Source organism: Nicotiana attenuata, unplaced genomic scaffold (genome assembly GCF_001879085.1).
Source record: "Nicotiana attenuata strain UT unplaced genomic scaffold, NIATTr2, whole genome shotgun sequence".
Classification (NCBI taxonomy): Eukaryota; Viridiplantae; Streptophyta; class Magnoliopsida; order Solanales; family Solanaceae; genus Nicotiana; species Nicotiana attenuata.
The window spans coordinates 16,824-31,593 of NW_017676688.1; the positions used below are offsets into that span (position 1 = coordinate 16,824).

A 14,770-nucleotide genomic window follows, 5' to 3' on the forward strand; every position below is an offset into this window, starting at 1 on the left:
GTTTGTAGCCCTCCGGCAGTTCTACGTTCGGCTGAATACACAAATCTTCATAGTTCAAATCCTCAATTCCTTTACCCCCTTCGACGCCTTGGACTCGACTTGTGATCTTCTTAAGTTCCTCCGCCATATTCTTGACGAGCAGGTCCTTCTCGGTGGATTCTGTTATGTATAAGGTTTGTTGTGGAGTGTGGGTTAAGGTTTTCATATATATGGGGTTGCTTTGATGGACTCCAGAGATTTGGGTGTAGTGGTGATCATTGGTCGAGTTTTGAGGATTAGGGGTAAGTTGTTGTGTGTTTTGAGGAGTGTGGTAGGTAGTGGTTTTTGGGTATTAGATTGGATAATGTTGGTGTTGAGGAGGCGTGGCGTATTGATGGGGTGCGAGATGATTCTGTGGATGCTGGTTTGGTGTGTTTTGGGGAGGTGCTGGGATTTTGGTGTTTTGTTGGTTGACGTCGGGGACGTTCAAGGTGAGGGAATGGTTTTCTAAGTTACGGACTTGCTCGAGTTCCCCTTGTAACTCCAATATCGTCTGTTTGAACCGTAAAACCAAGTCATTCTGTGTTGGAGTGCTTCGACCATCTAAAGTTTCGATATTCTCTTCATACGTAGTAGCATTGTCTTTCCTGATATTGCTTGTATCATCCATTCTGGCTTTTCCTTTGCTTTTAAGATTACTTGGAGGAGGAGGAGGTGGAGGACCTCTAGGTCTGGTATGATATGCTGATGATGCAGTATGCACGAACCAACCTTAGGGGATGGGAATAAATAAAGAAAGAAAAAGCAAAAAGGTAAACAAGTCAGTAGGGAGTTTTGAAAGGACATTTGCAGTATTAAACATGTATTGCGGAATTATAAATTTGCGTCCTAGTTTGGGAGACCTCATTGTGCCCGAGGTAGGCCTAGAGACATATAGATTTGGAGAAATTCAATGCCGATAATTGCGTCATTTCATTAATATGATAAATAGACCAAATCTCTATTAAAACGACAATAATTATAAAGAGTTACTAGTGGCATTTGCCTTATTACAATCAAATTCTAAAACGACTCTAGAAAACAAGTAAATATCAATTCTAAAATACTCGGCCCCAGAGGGACCCTCTCCAAGCTTGGCCTTCTTAGCCCCATCGATCAGATTCCCCAGGTCGCGCATGTCCAACAGCAGATACGCCCTTGCTAGATGTCCTCCTTCATTACCCTCTGCATTCTGACAATCCACGATTCTTTTCCTCATCTTCCCCTCAAGCTCCATCAGACCCTGCTCTAAATACTCCAACCTCTCTGTTGATTTAGTAGCGATTCCTCTCCATTCATTGATTGCTTCCATGTCTACTTTGTGATGTTCCAAATGTCTGCCCTCAGATTCAAAAATCCTTTTGCGTAACCTCCTATATTTGACTTGTGCCTCGGCAGCGTCGTCTATGACCCTATTTCCCAAATCAATCCCTGGGTTGACTTCTCCTGTTGTGTCATCGACCAACGTAGAAATACGCATGGCCGGCATTGTACCGATCTGGATCGATGATATCCTTTTCCACAATGATTTTTAGATGCCACATGTGTTGTGCCTTGTCACGACCCAAAATCCACTAAGGGTCGTGATGGCGCCGGACACCATTGTCAGGCAAGCCAACACCAATTTACTAGTAATTTCTTGTTTTAATATTTTCGAAATCATTTCCGTTATACATTAAACCATAAGTAATGAATTTCAGTGAATAGATATTGATGTCTATAACAAACTTAATATTAAATAGTACCATAATCATCCCAGAACCCGGTGTCACAAGTGCATGAGCAATCACTAGGAAATCAAATAAAGTACAATAACTGTCCAGAATACAAATTGGACAGAAAGTAAACACAATACACTGAAAGAGACTATACTGGCTGCGGGTCGCCTCAAGGAATGCAGCTCACCTAGTCTCCGTATCATCCATGCTGCTACGCCTATTAGGCCACTAGAGATACATGTGCATGTGCAACAAAAATGCACGACAAGTGTAGCATGAGCACGAAAACAACGTGTACTCAGTAAGTATCCCGTCTAATCTCGAAAAAGTGGAGACGAGAGGTCGACTTCGACACTTACTAGTGGTCCAGCGATAATATGCCAATTGTATAATAATTCAAGGATTTCTATAAACATGGCTATAACTCAATAGAATGAAACAAGTAAACAGTTCTTTCTTTTATAGGAAATTCCCGAATTCGTTTTCATCATTTATACACTTATTCTCAATCCGAGAAAGCAATATCCTCATTTATAACTAACAAGGCAAGCAATACAAGCATGCGCAAATCATGCCGAGGTCGTACGGCCCGATCCAACAATATTTAAATTGTGCACTGCCAGAGGGTCGAATGGCGCGAATCATAGATGCATCTATTTAATCTACCGAGGCTTTCAGCCCGTTCCACCATAAATAAACACATTCAAACAGTCAAATCAAGAATTTCATCAAGGGGAAATTATTCAGGAAAAACAAGTTTCTCTTTTAAAAGTCAAGAAATAATGTCTAGCCTTTTAGAAATTTATTTATATATCCAATGTGTGTTTAAGCATTTTTAAATTGACAACAAGGTTGCAATTATTACAATTAAAGCATGCTTTTGGGCCCTAGACTACTTAGACTTAAGCATAATAGTAGCTACGCACAGACTCTCGTCACCTCGTGCGTACGTAGCCCCCACAAATAGGAGCACATAATCAATTAACTCACCTATGGGGACAATTCCCTCTTACAAGGTTAGAAAGGAGACTCACCTCGCTCCGAAGCCTATATTCTAATTCAAGAACGCGCTCAAACCTCCCAGTCGGAGCCGAGCGATCCAAAAACTATTCAAATGGGGTAAGAACTAGTCAATACAAGCTCAAGAGTTCATATTCCAATTATTGAACTAATTTCCCAACCCTAAATATAAAGTTCTTAAAATTCATCCCCGAGCCCACATGCCCGGATTCCGGAAATTTTTGAAGAAAGTTGTTACCCATAACCCAAGGATCAAGGATATATGATTTCTACTCCATTCCACAACCATTTTCATGGTCTTATTTTTATCCAAAACCTAGATTTTTCATCTAAACCCTTGATTTTTCCCGATTTTCACATGTTAATCTACCCATAATCTATGTATTTAACTCATGTTGTGTAGAAATTACTTACCTCAAAGTGCTAGGTGAAAACCCTCCTCCAAAAGCTCCAAAATAGCCCAAGGGATGAAAGGAAATGAGCTAAATCGTCTAAGTCTCGAAATTAATAGTTGTGCACAGGCCTCAGATGTCGCATTTGCGACACCTGGTTCGAAAATGCGACGACCACAAATGCGACAAAACTATCGCAAATGCGAACATGGGCCTCCCCTGCCAAGGTCGCAAATGCGACCAATGAGTCGCAAATGCGGACTCTGCTGAGGTCGCAAATGCGACCAAAACATCGCAAATGCGAACTCTGCCTCAGGCCAGGCTCCATCGCAAATGCGAAGCCTCTCTCGCAAATGCGAGGTTTGCAAATGCAAACAATTTCTCGCATTTGCGAGACCTGCAACTACTGCCAAGAACACCAGAAAATCTGGTGTGTTTTCAACTCCTCCCGCACGTCCGAAACTCACCTGAGGCCCCCGGGACCCCGTCCAATCACACAACTCAGTCCCATAACATAACACGGACCTGCTCGAAGCCTCAAATCACATCAAGCAATGCTAAAACCATGAATCGCACTCCAATTCAAGCTTAATGAACTTTAAAATTTCAAACTTCTCTATTCGATGCCGAAACCTATCAAATCTCGTCCGATTGACCTCAACCTCAAATTTTGCGCACAAGTCATATTCGTCATTACGGACCTACTCCAACTTCCGAAATCGGAATCTGACCCCGATATCAAAAATTCCACTTCCGGTCAAACTTCTCAAAAACCTTCAAATTTCCAACTTTAGCCAAATGACTCCAAAAAGGACCCACGGACCTCTTAATTCACTTTCGATCGTGCTCCCAACACCAGAATCACCATACGGAGCTATTCCCAGACTCAGAATCCCAAACGGACATTCATAACACTGAAAATCAACCCAACTTATGAAATTCTTCAGAAATGCCTCACAATAGGCGCCAAAACGCTCCCGAGTCACCCAAAACCCGATCTGGGCATACGCCCAAGTCCGAAATCATCATACGAACCTACTGGAACCTTCAAATCCCGATTCCGAGGTCGTTTACTCAAAAATCCAATCTTAGTCAATTCTTCAACTTAAAGCTTCCGAAATGAGAATTCTCTCTCCAAATTAACTCTGAACTTCCCGGAATTCAATTCCGACCGTGCGTACAAGTCATAATACCTAAAGTGAAGCTACTTAGGGCCTCAAACCGCTGAACGATACGCTAGAGCTCAAAACGACCGGTCGGATCGTTACATACCTCGTACTTGAATGGAATAGCATCACCTTTGAAATCTGCTTTGTAGTGAACCATCTTGGAAACTCAGGGTATGACTTGTTTCCTCCCAGCTTGCCTCGTGACTCTGATAGGAGCATAAGGATAGATACCCCTTAATCCGACTAGCACTAGATGAGGAACATCTCTTGATCTAATGATGAATTCGCTAGTAGGGAACCATTCGAACATCCAATGGACCTTGTCGTCAGTCAAATTGCTAAAGAAGTGTACCCAGCCCACAGCATTTCCTGGTTGTACAAACCTATCCGGGATAAAAGTCATTCTTTTCGGGTGGTGAAAAGCTATGTGGTCATTCCATGGTCGCCGCAGAAATTCTTGCCGGTATTGTCCCCTTTGAAGATGTTCCAACAACCATATTTGTAGTAGCAAATTACATCCCTCAAAATGCCTATATCCTTTCTTGCAGCAGTCCAAAGCTCGGTATATCTCTGCTACGATCATTAGGACAATAGTGTAGATCTGTCCCTCAATTCCTTCCATTAGGGTCTTGGTAACCATAGCTAAGCGAGTGTGAATCCTTTCTCCTTGTATTGGGAATACCAACATCCCCAGAAAATAGATAATGAACACAAAAACCCGGCGGTGGGTCCAACCCAAAGAAGTAGTGGCAAACTCGTCATGGTAAAGGCGATAGGAGTTGCTGTGCCCATAACGTTCTAAAGAAAGTCGAAGGGTATATAAGACTTCTTCGGGCAGACTAACTCATCATTCTTTCTAAAATTCATCATTTTCAAAAACCCTCGAGAAGTGAGATTTTTCTGTACCAATAGTCCAGGGCTATCCCAGGGAAGTCCAGCAAAGTCCCCTATTTCCTCTAGAAGGGGAGTCATTTCTATATCACCGAAACGAAAAACAACCCTTTTTTCATCCCAGAACATAGTAGGGCCTCGATTAGTACATTGTTTGGCTGAATGTCTAGCAAAGAAGGTAAATTCCCAAGAACTCTTTTCACATGGTTTTTGTCGCTTGGCGAGATATTTTCCCACCAATCCAGCAACAAAGGTGGGATATTTTGAACCATGCCGAACCTGGGGACTTCGTGCCTCATTTCTGCAAAACAGATAAAGTTAGCCCTTTCCCCCTCCAGATTCGACTATTTACTCATTAATGATTAGCATATCGGCACGTTTTCTCCAAACAATGCACATATATTGATTGTGCCCATTGGGATTATGGATATCCCGGCGGACTTTGGACAAGGCTTGTCTTAGCGATTTGTTACGCGGATAGCGTTTTAACCCGTACTACATTTAGACATGATGCATGCACAGTTAATATCAGAGTGGGGTTTCTATAAGAGAGAAAGGCACGGAACCGTCGATTGCACCGCTGCTGACTAAATAAGCCTTTCCAAATTTAAAGGGTGATTTAGGAAGAGCGCAGACACTCATCAAGTACCCCTATGGTATTAGTTACGCACGAATGGAACATAATGTGGAGCCTGATTTATGCAAAGATAAAACAACACGTTGTCAAGTATTTTGCACGGTGAAAGCAATAAATGCAGTATTTAAAGACAGAAAGAAAGAAGAAAAAGAAAAAACAGGGAAGAAGTTAGTTCGTGTAATGTGAAAGAATCATAATAAAGCAAATAAAGGGGTAAGGATTGAGAGAGACATGATATAGCAGTTTTTAAAAGTTTGGAGCCAGTGAACATGATTAGGAAATAAAGGGGAAAATGCGCATTGCAATCAAATTAAGCGAAGAGTTGCATATGAGTTTTTATAAAAGGGAAATAGGGAAGGGGATTTGCATGTAGCAATAAAAAGGGAAAATGGGTGCAAGATATTCAAGTAACAGCAAAATAACAAAGACACACTTATCGGGAGAGACTAATTCATGTAGACCAATTTCCCAATGGTAAGAGCCTAAAAATATTCACAGCAGAGTCGCCATGCTGTCGCGCCCCTTTTTCTCTCGAAATTGGGTTTCGACATTGACAACTCTTTTAAGAAGGGTTTTAAAAGAGAGAGTCGCCACCTAACAGATTAAGATGCGTTAGGGCACCTATTTGCAGATAACTCTGGATTAACTAGTTGCGTCACAAAAGATCAGGTAAGGGCTCAAATTACCTTGAGGAGAAGGTGTTAGGCACTCCTCGAGTTCCACAACGGTGGGTCCCGGTCGAACATGAATTATATGAATTAGTATAAGAGAAGGGACAAATAAATAAAATTATTGATTTTAAAACAAAGATGGGGGTCCTAAGTTTTTTAGCCTAAATGATCACCCCGTGCAACATAAATAATACTTCGTAACTCCCTCAAGGTGGGGTGTTACTCATATTATTCAACGAGCACAGACTATCATCTCCAGCTACCCGATTACTATCTTTAGGTTGTTTACCTAAAGCGCACTAGTCAATTCTAAGTCGTACCCTACGCGTGCACTACCCGTCCCATGCCTATGGTCCCGGAGGCATTTGGACCTCTATCTCAGGGTGGTTCTAGACTTTAACTTAGGCTGCTCAAAAATGAAAAATACTAGGCGACATACATAACATTTGAACTTTCACTTATAAGCAAATAAGGGCTCAAGTTGGCCTCCGCACTTAGACAACAAATGCACGCAAAACCTGATTAACAAAGACAGTTGCAGATTTTAACAAGTTAAAGTTGCAGAAACCTATAGGCAGGATCTCTATGTGATTTTGGATTTAATGAGCGGCCAGTTTACAATCTCTAAAACCTACATGGTTGCCTACTGATTACAGGTATAGGAGATTAAACCTATAGGCATGATATCTAGGTATTTTATGTAGTAACTAATAGTGGTAGTCACATGATTATGTTCAGAATTGGTTAACTGAGTCCTATAGGCATGGTTTCTAGTGATGATAATTAGTACAGCGTTGAAGACTCTTAAAGAAACGAGTAGGACAATTAATTGAACTGATTCAAACCATATAGGCATGAGTTCTATAATTGAAACTGATTTTAGATCCTATAGGCATGATTTCTAACAAGCAGGAGTAGAACACATTCGAACCAAATGAATAACCTATCGGCAGGATGGCTAACATATAATAATTGAACATTCTGAGAATAACAATATACCTATAGGCAAGATTTCTACAATAACGGGCAAGTAACATGTTTTGAGCAAAGATAAAATACCTATAGGCATGATTTCTAACACATGATAGCTGAATATGTTTGAACATAATAGCATATTTTAACTAAGTAATGAACCTATAGGCAGGATTTCTACCTATTTCAGTGCAAGTATAAGATAAAAGCCCTTTCCCCAATTTCACTAATACACCAAAATGTTATTACAAGAATTATTATAGACCCAGAATGAATAGAATAAATTACAAAGTAGAATGGCTATAGGGAGCCTACTGCAGGCCCAAAGGTACACCTGGCCAGGCCAGGCCTTCATTCTCATAGTTCACAACAGCCCCAAAATTACATGTTCATGGACATAAGGTAGTCAGGACTTGAGGGATTCACCCATTGGGCACAAAATAGCGTTGAACATACAGAACCAAGGCCCTAGTATGTCAGAGTTCCCAAGGGCTTCAAGAACCCATGGCAGCTCACACTATGGAGGTTAGCAAGGACAATTCAGAGGAGAAACTAGGAACCAAGCCCTAGTGTGTCAGAGTTCACAAGGGTCTCAAATGAACCTCGACCAGTGCTCACACTAGGGAGGTCAAAGGACAGAACCTAAGTAGCCTTAGCTTTCAGCCCGCTAAGAATGGGATTCAAAGAACTTAGGTGACAGATGGAAGAAGGGTCCAAAATTGAGAAAACAAGAATTGAAGGGTTTAAACAGACACAACCAACTTGAGCAAACCAGGCAGAAAGTTGATTAAATCACAGAACTAAAAAAAAGAACAAGCTCAATGTAAACTGAGAAACAGGTTCAACACTTAGCACAGAAGCAGTCACATGCTAAAAAGAAAAGCTAAGAAAAGAACATGTTTGCAGGATTGACTAAGGTTGTTATACACATGTGCAAGACAAGTTAAAACATGGTTGAATTATGCAAAGTACACAACCTAGTGTTATTACCAAGGAAACAGGACAGCATTATGATGAGTCAAATAATCATAGAAAGAGTATCATGTTAGCAAAGGGGGTGAGATTACAGTCACAAGTTAAGACACATATACAAACTATTACTCAGAATAGAAGGTAAAATCATGTCAAGTAGGAAGCATACACATTCAAGCATTGTTATAGTGGTCTAATTAACAAAGATGATCCAGTTTGTATCAAAGATTTAGCCTAACATCTCAACGTACTGATTCAAACATGATGAGACAACTCTTCCAAATCACAAGCAAACACTAGAAAGGGGAAGGGGGTATAGGGTCGAGTGATCATGTTGAATAACACAATAGCAGGGAGGTAAATTACGGCTCACAATGAAGGTCTTAACACAGGCTAACACAAATGTGAAGCATCCACTGCAGGGATTCAGGACAAGTGAGTAAACATGTTCATGAGCATTCAAGAGTTTAACACACTAACTGAATAAACCTCAAGAAAGTCCAGATTAGCCAGGCTAGGAATAGATAACTTCAGAACTGGTAGCATTAGGAGCAGTTAAGTGTTAAAGAGGCTAAAACATGTAAAGTTGATGGAACAATACCTAACATAACTCAGAAGCGTATCGAACCATAGATTCAAAAGTAAGAACACATGCAAATCATAGACAGGTAAGAATGAAATTTCAGAAGTCAAGTGACTCACCAGTTAAGCGAAAATGCACAAAATAATAAAAGTCCACAATATTCTGAGTAGCAAGATCCCAGAACTAAATGGCCTTGGCTTCCAACCGGCCAAAATCAAAATATAGAATGCAAATCAGAATAAAGATTTAAATTTAGTGAAGCTATATCGAGTTCAGAAAGTCTCTCCCTAAAGGGAATGGGGGAAGGATTTATATAGTGGTAGAGATTAACATCCAAATAAGGAAAATCATCAATCAACCACGAGAAAGGAAAGATTCATTACATGCAATCAGAATCAGTAAGGAAAAGAGAAAAGTCTCAAACCCTAATTTTAGGGAAAGTATTAAATCGGCAGAATAAAATCAAACCACACAGAATAGGACGAACATAGACGGAATATCACTTAAAACCAGAGAATCGAACCCATTTTGGTTCGATTAAAAGGGGTCTGAAAACCCTAATTTAGGGTAGGTAAGAATCATTAACAGATATAGAAAATATTCGTACTTACAAAGACTACATGATGAACATAGATAGAGTAATCAGAGAAATCAAGGATTTGAAGGATTTTGATGAGATTTGCTTGCCATGTTAGGCAAGCAACTGGGTAACACACAGACGGATAACCAGTACTGAGAAGAGATCAATAAGGCAAGTGAATCAACGATTGATTCCATTTTAGGGCCGGAATTGGAGAGATTGAGAGAGGCGGCGGGTTAGGGTTCTTCAGAGGGGAGAGAATAGAGAGGCGGCGAGTTTAGAGGGAATGAATTAGGGTTAGGGGTCTGGGTATAATTAAAAGGGTAGGAATAATATGGGCCGTTGATCTTAGAGATCAACGGCCATGATTAGTCGGGGTTCTGGATCGGGTTAATTAGTTGGTTGGGCTGAGGGGTTATTTGGTTTGGGCTCAAATATTATTGGGCTGGGGTCTGGGTAGCTTTAGGTCCGAAAATAGGAGGAATTTAGGGCTAGATTTTAAATACCCAATTTTAATCAAATAAATAATTTATAAAAGCAATAAATAAATAACAAAAATATCACTCATGCATGAAAATGATCAAAAAATAGTTATTTAATACTATAAAAATATAAAAGTTATTTTTTTGCATAAATAATGTAATTATACATGCATATGGGCTATTATTGTAAAATGTGCAATTTAGCCCTAAAATACAAATGTGATTATAAGAAATGCAATGAAAATATTTAAGACCTCACATTGGTACAAATGATAAGTTTAGATGATTAAATCATCATATAAATAATTTGGAGGGTAATTATTGGATATTTATATAATAAAATGCAGAAATAAATTGATTTAAAGCTTTTAAAAATTATGAAAAATACTTGTGTGTGTTCATAAATCAAATGATGATGCATACGAAAGTGTGTGTGTATATATATATATATATATATATATATATATATATATATATATATATATATATATTGAAAATATGAGGAAAAAATTCGGTATCGACACATATCATTCTACATTCGAGAAATACGCCGCTCGAATTACGGTTAACAAATCGAAGGAAAGAATCAAGGGATAAACAGAGTTGTAACCCGCAATGTTTATCAAAAAATTCTTTTTTTCTTTATAGTTGTTGTGATTGCAGTCTTATTTTTCTGCACAAATTTATTGCAAACAAGCTATTTCACTGTACTGAGCTAAGGATCTACCAGAAATAACTTTTCTACTTCCACAAGGCAGTGTAGACACTATCCTCCCTAGACTTCACTTGTGCGATTAAACTAAGTTTGTTGTTGTTGTAGGATATTTGAGTGTCGCTGCTTAACTTCTAATCCTACTTAAAAAAAAGTGTGCGAAAATAGCCTCCTGGCCAGAAGTTGGAGTCAATTTCCAACGAATCACCAGAATACGTTCCTTGCCACAACTCATGAAGGGTTAGCAGGAGTTCAGTAATTTGCCCTTGCATTAGCACTTTCTTCTTTTTCTATTCCATAACGAGATTCATAGATGAACCTGTTAGGAATTTGTACACCAATGTCAATGTGTATGAAAGGAAGTAATCTCATGCGTCATGACTAAAATTAATGTACCAACTGATTATCATGCTTATTAGCAAGTGACTGAAGGTTTGGCAATTTAAGATAATTTAAACTTTGTTTTGAGTAATGAACCCCTGGAAAAAACTCTGAAAGCATAGAGATAAAGGGAAGTCCAAAGTACTTATTTATAGCACATAAAGAGTAGCAAGTAGTACATGTATTACAAAGTTCAACCTTGCAACTGCAATTCAAGGTGAGGGAAAAGTAAGCAGGATGAGTTTTTTGCTCATGGACATGTTATTGCTTCGGCATGCTAGTTAGGGCTGAAGCTATACTCCTCCACCTTCTCCCATGATTTGCAGCTTTTGTCTTCAGTGTCTGTTTTACACAATGCGAGATGAGATATCGGGAAGCTCAAGCTGCAAATGCCCTCGTCAAGCATTTTAGCCTTTTCTTGAGCTTTCTTCTTCTCTTCATCAGTTAAATCCCCATAGAGAAGGCTCAAATGCGGCATATATGCTGCGTGATCACAAAAGTAAGATATAAGCCAAGGAAGAGTAGGAGATTCCATAGCCAATAGCAGCCAAAGTTTGGGTAATTGTATGTACTATATTTGGTTGACTATAAAGATAGCACATGCTAAACAACCAAACTGTTGACAATTTGAAATTTGTACTTGATGATGTGATCAAGTTTTCAAATTATTGATACAAATTAATCATCCATTACTTCCAATATCTAGCATCAGTGCTTTTGAATTCTGGTTTTAGTATTTCACATATTCTCTCTGTTACACGCCCAACCCCCAAGGCCCCAACCCCTTCCAACAAGAGAAGAAAAAAAATTGAGGATTTTCTCAAAAGAAATTAGCGGAGATTTTACAACTCTACCCTTCATAGCAGGCAAGGGATTCCAAACCATCTCCTAGATTTCAGCCATATGCGTCACCAATTATGTCTATAATATATAGTGTGAGCGAAATGTGAACATCCACGAAGTAGGGGATATGATGGTGAGGGCGAGAAGGAGTCTAAAAGAATGAGGTGGGAAGGAGAGCTTGAAGGAGTTTGCCACAGAAGTAGACTGATGACCAAAATGAGGGAAATAGAAAGCAGTGGGAGCCATTTTTATTACTCAGGAAGTGCAATAATTTAAGAAACAGAAAAAGATAACGAGCAAAAACTTTTTGTGACTACAACTCTAGAAACTGAATGAGGCACAAATCTGCACAGAGAACGTTTATCTTACTTCCTGATCGGTTGTAACCAAAGTGACTGCAGCAGTGAGCACTAGCCTCCACAACCTGGAACAACAAATTTCAGGTCACTGATCTCAGTAATTACAACAAAAGTTGTACACAAAAAAGCACAGCAAAGGTAAGACTGCTTCCGAACCCCTCTCCCCCCACCCCCCACACACCTCTTTCCTTTTGTCGCTCCAAATCAGTTTTTTAGAAGGCACAGGTGTAAAGAGCAGGACATTACCCAAGTTATGGGGCATAAGCCCCACGAGTTATTTTAGTAGTGTATAAACTTTAAAAGCTAAAAAGGTATAAAATTAATTTAAGTATCTAGACGTAATGACATATGTACATAACAATGTATTAAGTTACCAAGTTTTGAATTTGGAAAAAATATTACACTGCTATATAAGTTATAACCAACTATTTAAAAAAAAATTTAAAAGAAGACTAATTGGGATGTAAAAGAGCGACAATCTAAGGTGTAACGCGTGTATAAGGCATTTCTAGGTATGGAGCTAAGATGCAGAGGGCTATTGCCCAGCCTCACTTATAGAGACATTTGCCCCGTGAGGCTTCTGCTCAACATGACTGACTCGGTTAATTTTGAGCCCCTTTCACATTGGGACGAGTCTCAAAGCATATTCAACTGCCTTTCTATGCGTTGCTCCCAACACAGAAATTCTACAGGGATATTTTTGTCGACTTGCCTTCAGTTCCTATGGAAAGTAATGAAAATGTAAAACTTTGGCATCTGGAGACCCTGCTAGAGGAAAATTTTCAATAGACCTTCATGTTTGAGTCTCCTTATACTTGGGTAACATGTGTGAACACACAAACTTATGCTTTCCTTGGAAATAAGCAAATGGAAGAAAAAACAAGAAAAATATTAGGCAAGATAGGGGGGAAAGTGAAAGGAAACTATTGCTTTGTTTGACATAGGTGAAATTAAGAATAGGACCTGAACATATTCAGCTCGTCAAGTGTTACACATACGGGCGATTGTCTCCTCATATGATCTTGCACACCGTATGTATGACGGTATGAGGAGACAATCAAGAACATTAGTATTGCTCAGCACACTAGACTAATCTTCGTGCAGTTTATCTTACTAAAACAGTCCACTTTGCCGATTGCAAAATCAGCCATTAGCTGTATTCAACAACTGCTGGATGAGCCATTTTCTACATCAAATATTTACTAATTAAATAAATAACAAAATAAACAAGCCATTGAACAAATTACAACTACATAAGCTGAACGAACATAACATTGTTCATCAAGCCAACTCATTATGCCAAAAACATTTCTTATATTCACCTTTTGAAAATAAAAACAAGATATTTGAGATTACCAACATTAGTACAAAATGACAACAAACAGAATACCTAAAGCGAATCAATGAGATTGTAAAATGTTACCTCAGTGGTAGGGTGAAGCAAAAGGTAAACACACTGATAATAGAAAGTGCCACTATCCACTTTCTCCACTGTAGCACTATAAGGCTTTTTCACTGTCTCACAAGCTTTCTTGAACCTGTCACGTGCCTCAGCCTCCGTCAACCGAATTGATCCGACGACCGTCACGTGAGGTTCAAACTGGGGTCCACCAAATTCCGATCGGAGACCCTCCATCAACTTCTTCACCCTAACTCTCACATCCTCCCGCGGCAGAGCCCACACAGAGTAAACGTGTTTTTCCAGCACTGCTTCACTGACTTGTACCTGCTGCATAACTGCAGTACCAGCCTCCATCAGAACGGAATTGAACGACAGGAAATGAAACCAATAATTCGAAGAAAACGAAAGAATCTGATGAGTAAGAGATTATAGGTCATGAAATTTGATTTTTATGGTTTCATTTATTTTCAGTTATTTTTGGTTTATGATTCGGACACGTAATTGTCAAAGAGGTAATGGAAATCTTACGGAAAGCACAAATAGGTATATGCTAACGAAGTGCGGTGGCAATAAACGGATTTTATAGCACGTGGCTCAAATTTATACTATGACGATTAGTCTAAACCAAACGCTGTAGTTTACTAAATGAAAAAAAAAATATTACAAAAATCACACATTCCCATGTCGCAATTTATTGATACTTTTCATGTTTAGTATTTCAATTTAGATGAGTTAGTTTGACTCGGCACCAAATTTAAGAAAAAAGAAAAAGTATTTAAAGTTGTGGTCATTGAATATGGCTAAAATCGGAGAGCCCGACTTTATGATCGTTATGACATTCTACAGTCTACCTCCAGGAACCTCGAGGCACAGTTCGAGGTTCGACCCCGAGGGTTCCCTATGCTCGACCTCGGGGCATCGCAAATCGGTGGCTATCATGGATAAGTGGAAAATTCCCAAGGCACGTA

The 14,770-nt window shown here is 39.3% G+C and overlaps 1 protein-coding gene across 1 annotated transcript; it reads right to left on the minus strand.

The window, feature by feature from the left end:
• Positions 1-11,323: 11,323 nt before the first annotated feature.
• LOC109221163 (cyclic phosphodiesterase-like) lies at positions 11,324-14,366 on the minus strand. The gene is made up of 3 exons (XM_019385626.1): positions 13,824-14,366; positions 12,411-12,465; positions 11,324-11,681 (listed from the first exon to the last, which is right to left on the minus strand). Exons 1-3 carry the CDS (start codon positions 14,154-14,156, stop codon positions 11,476-11,478), a joined length of 594 nt encoding a protein of 197 aa, XP_019241171.1. The 5' UTR covers positions 14,157-14,366; the 3' UTR covers positions 11,324-11,475.
• Between the last annotated feature and the right edge of the window lie 404 nt (positions 14,367-14,770).

Coding starts and splice junctions, on each gene's coding strand:
- LOC109221163 (XM_019385626.1), bottom strand. CDS start 14,156: ATGGAGGCTGGTACTGCAGTTATGCAGCAGGTACAAGTCAGTGAAGCA. Junction 12,466..13,823: donor TGCTTCACCCTACCACTGAG/GTAACATTTTAC, acceptor TTGTTGTTCCAG/GTTGTGGAGGCTAGTGCTCA. Junction 11,682..12,410: donor TGGTTACAACCGATCAGGAA/GTAAGATAAACG, acceptor GTGATCACGCAG/CATATATGCCGCATTTGAGC.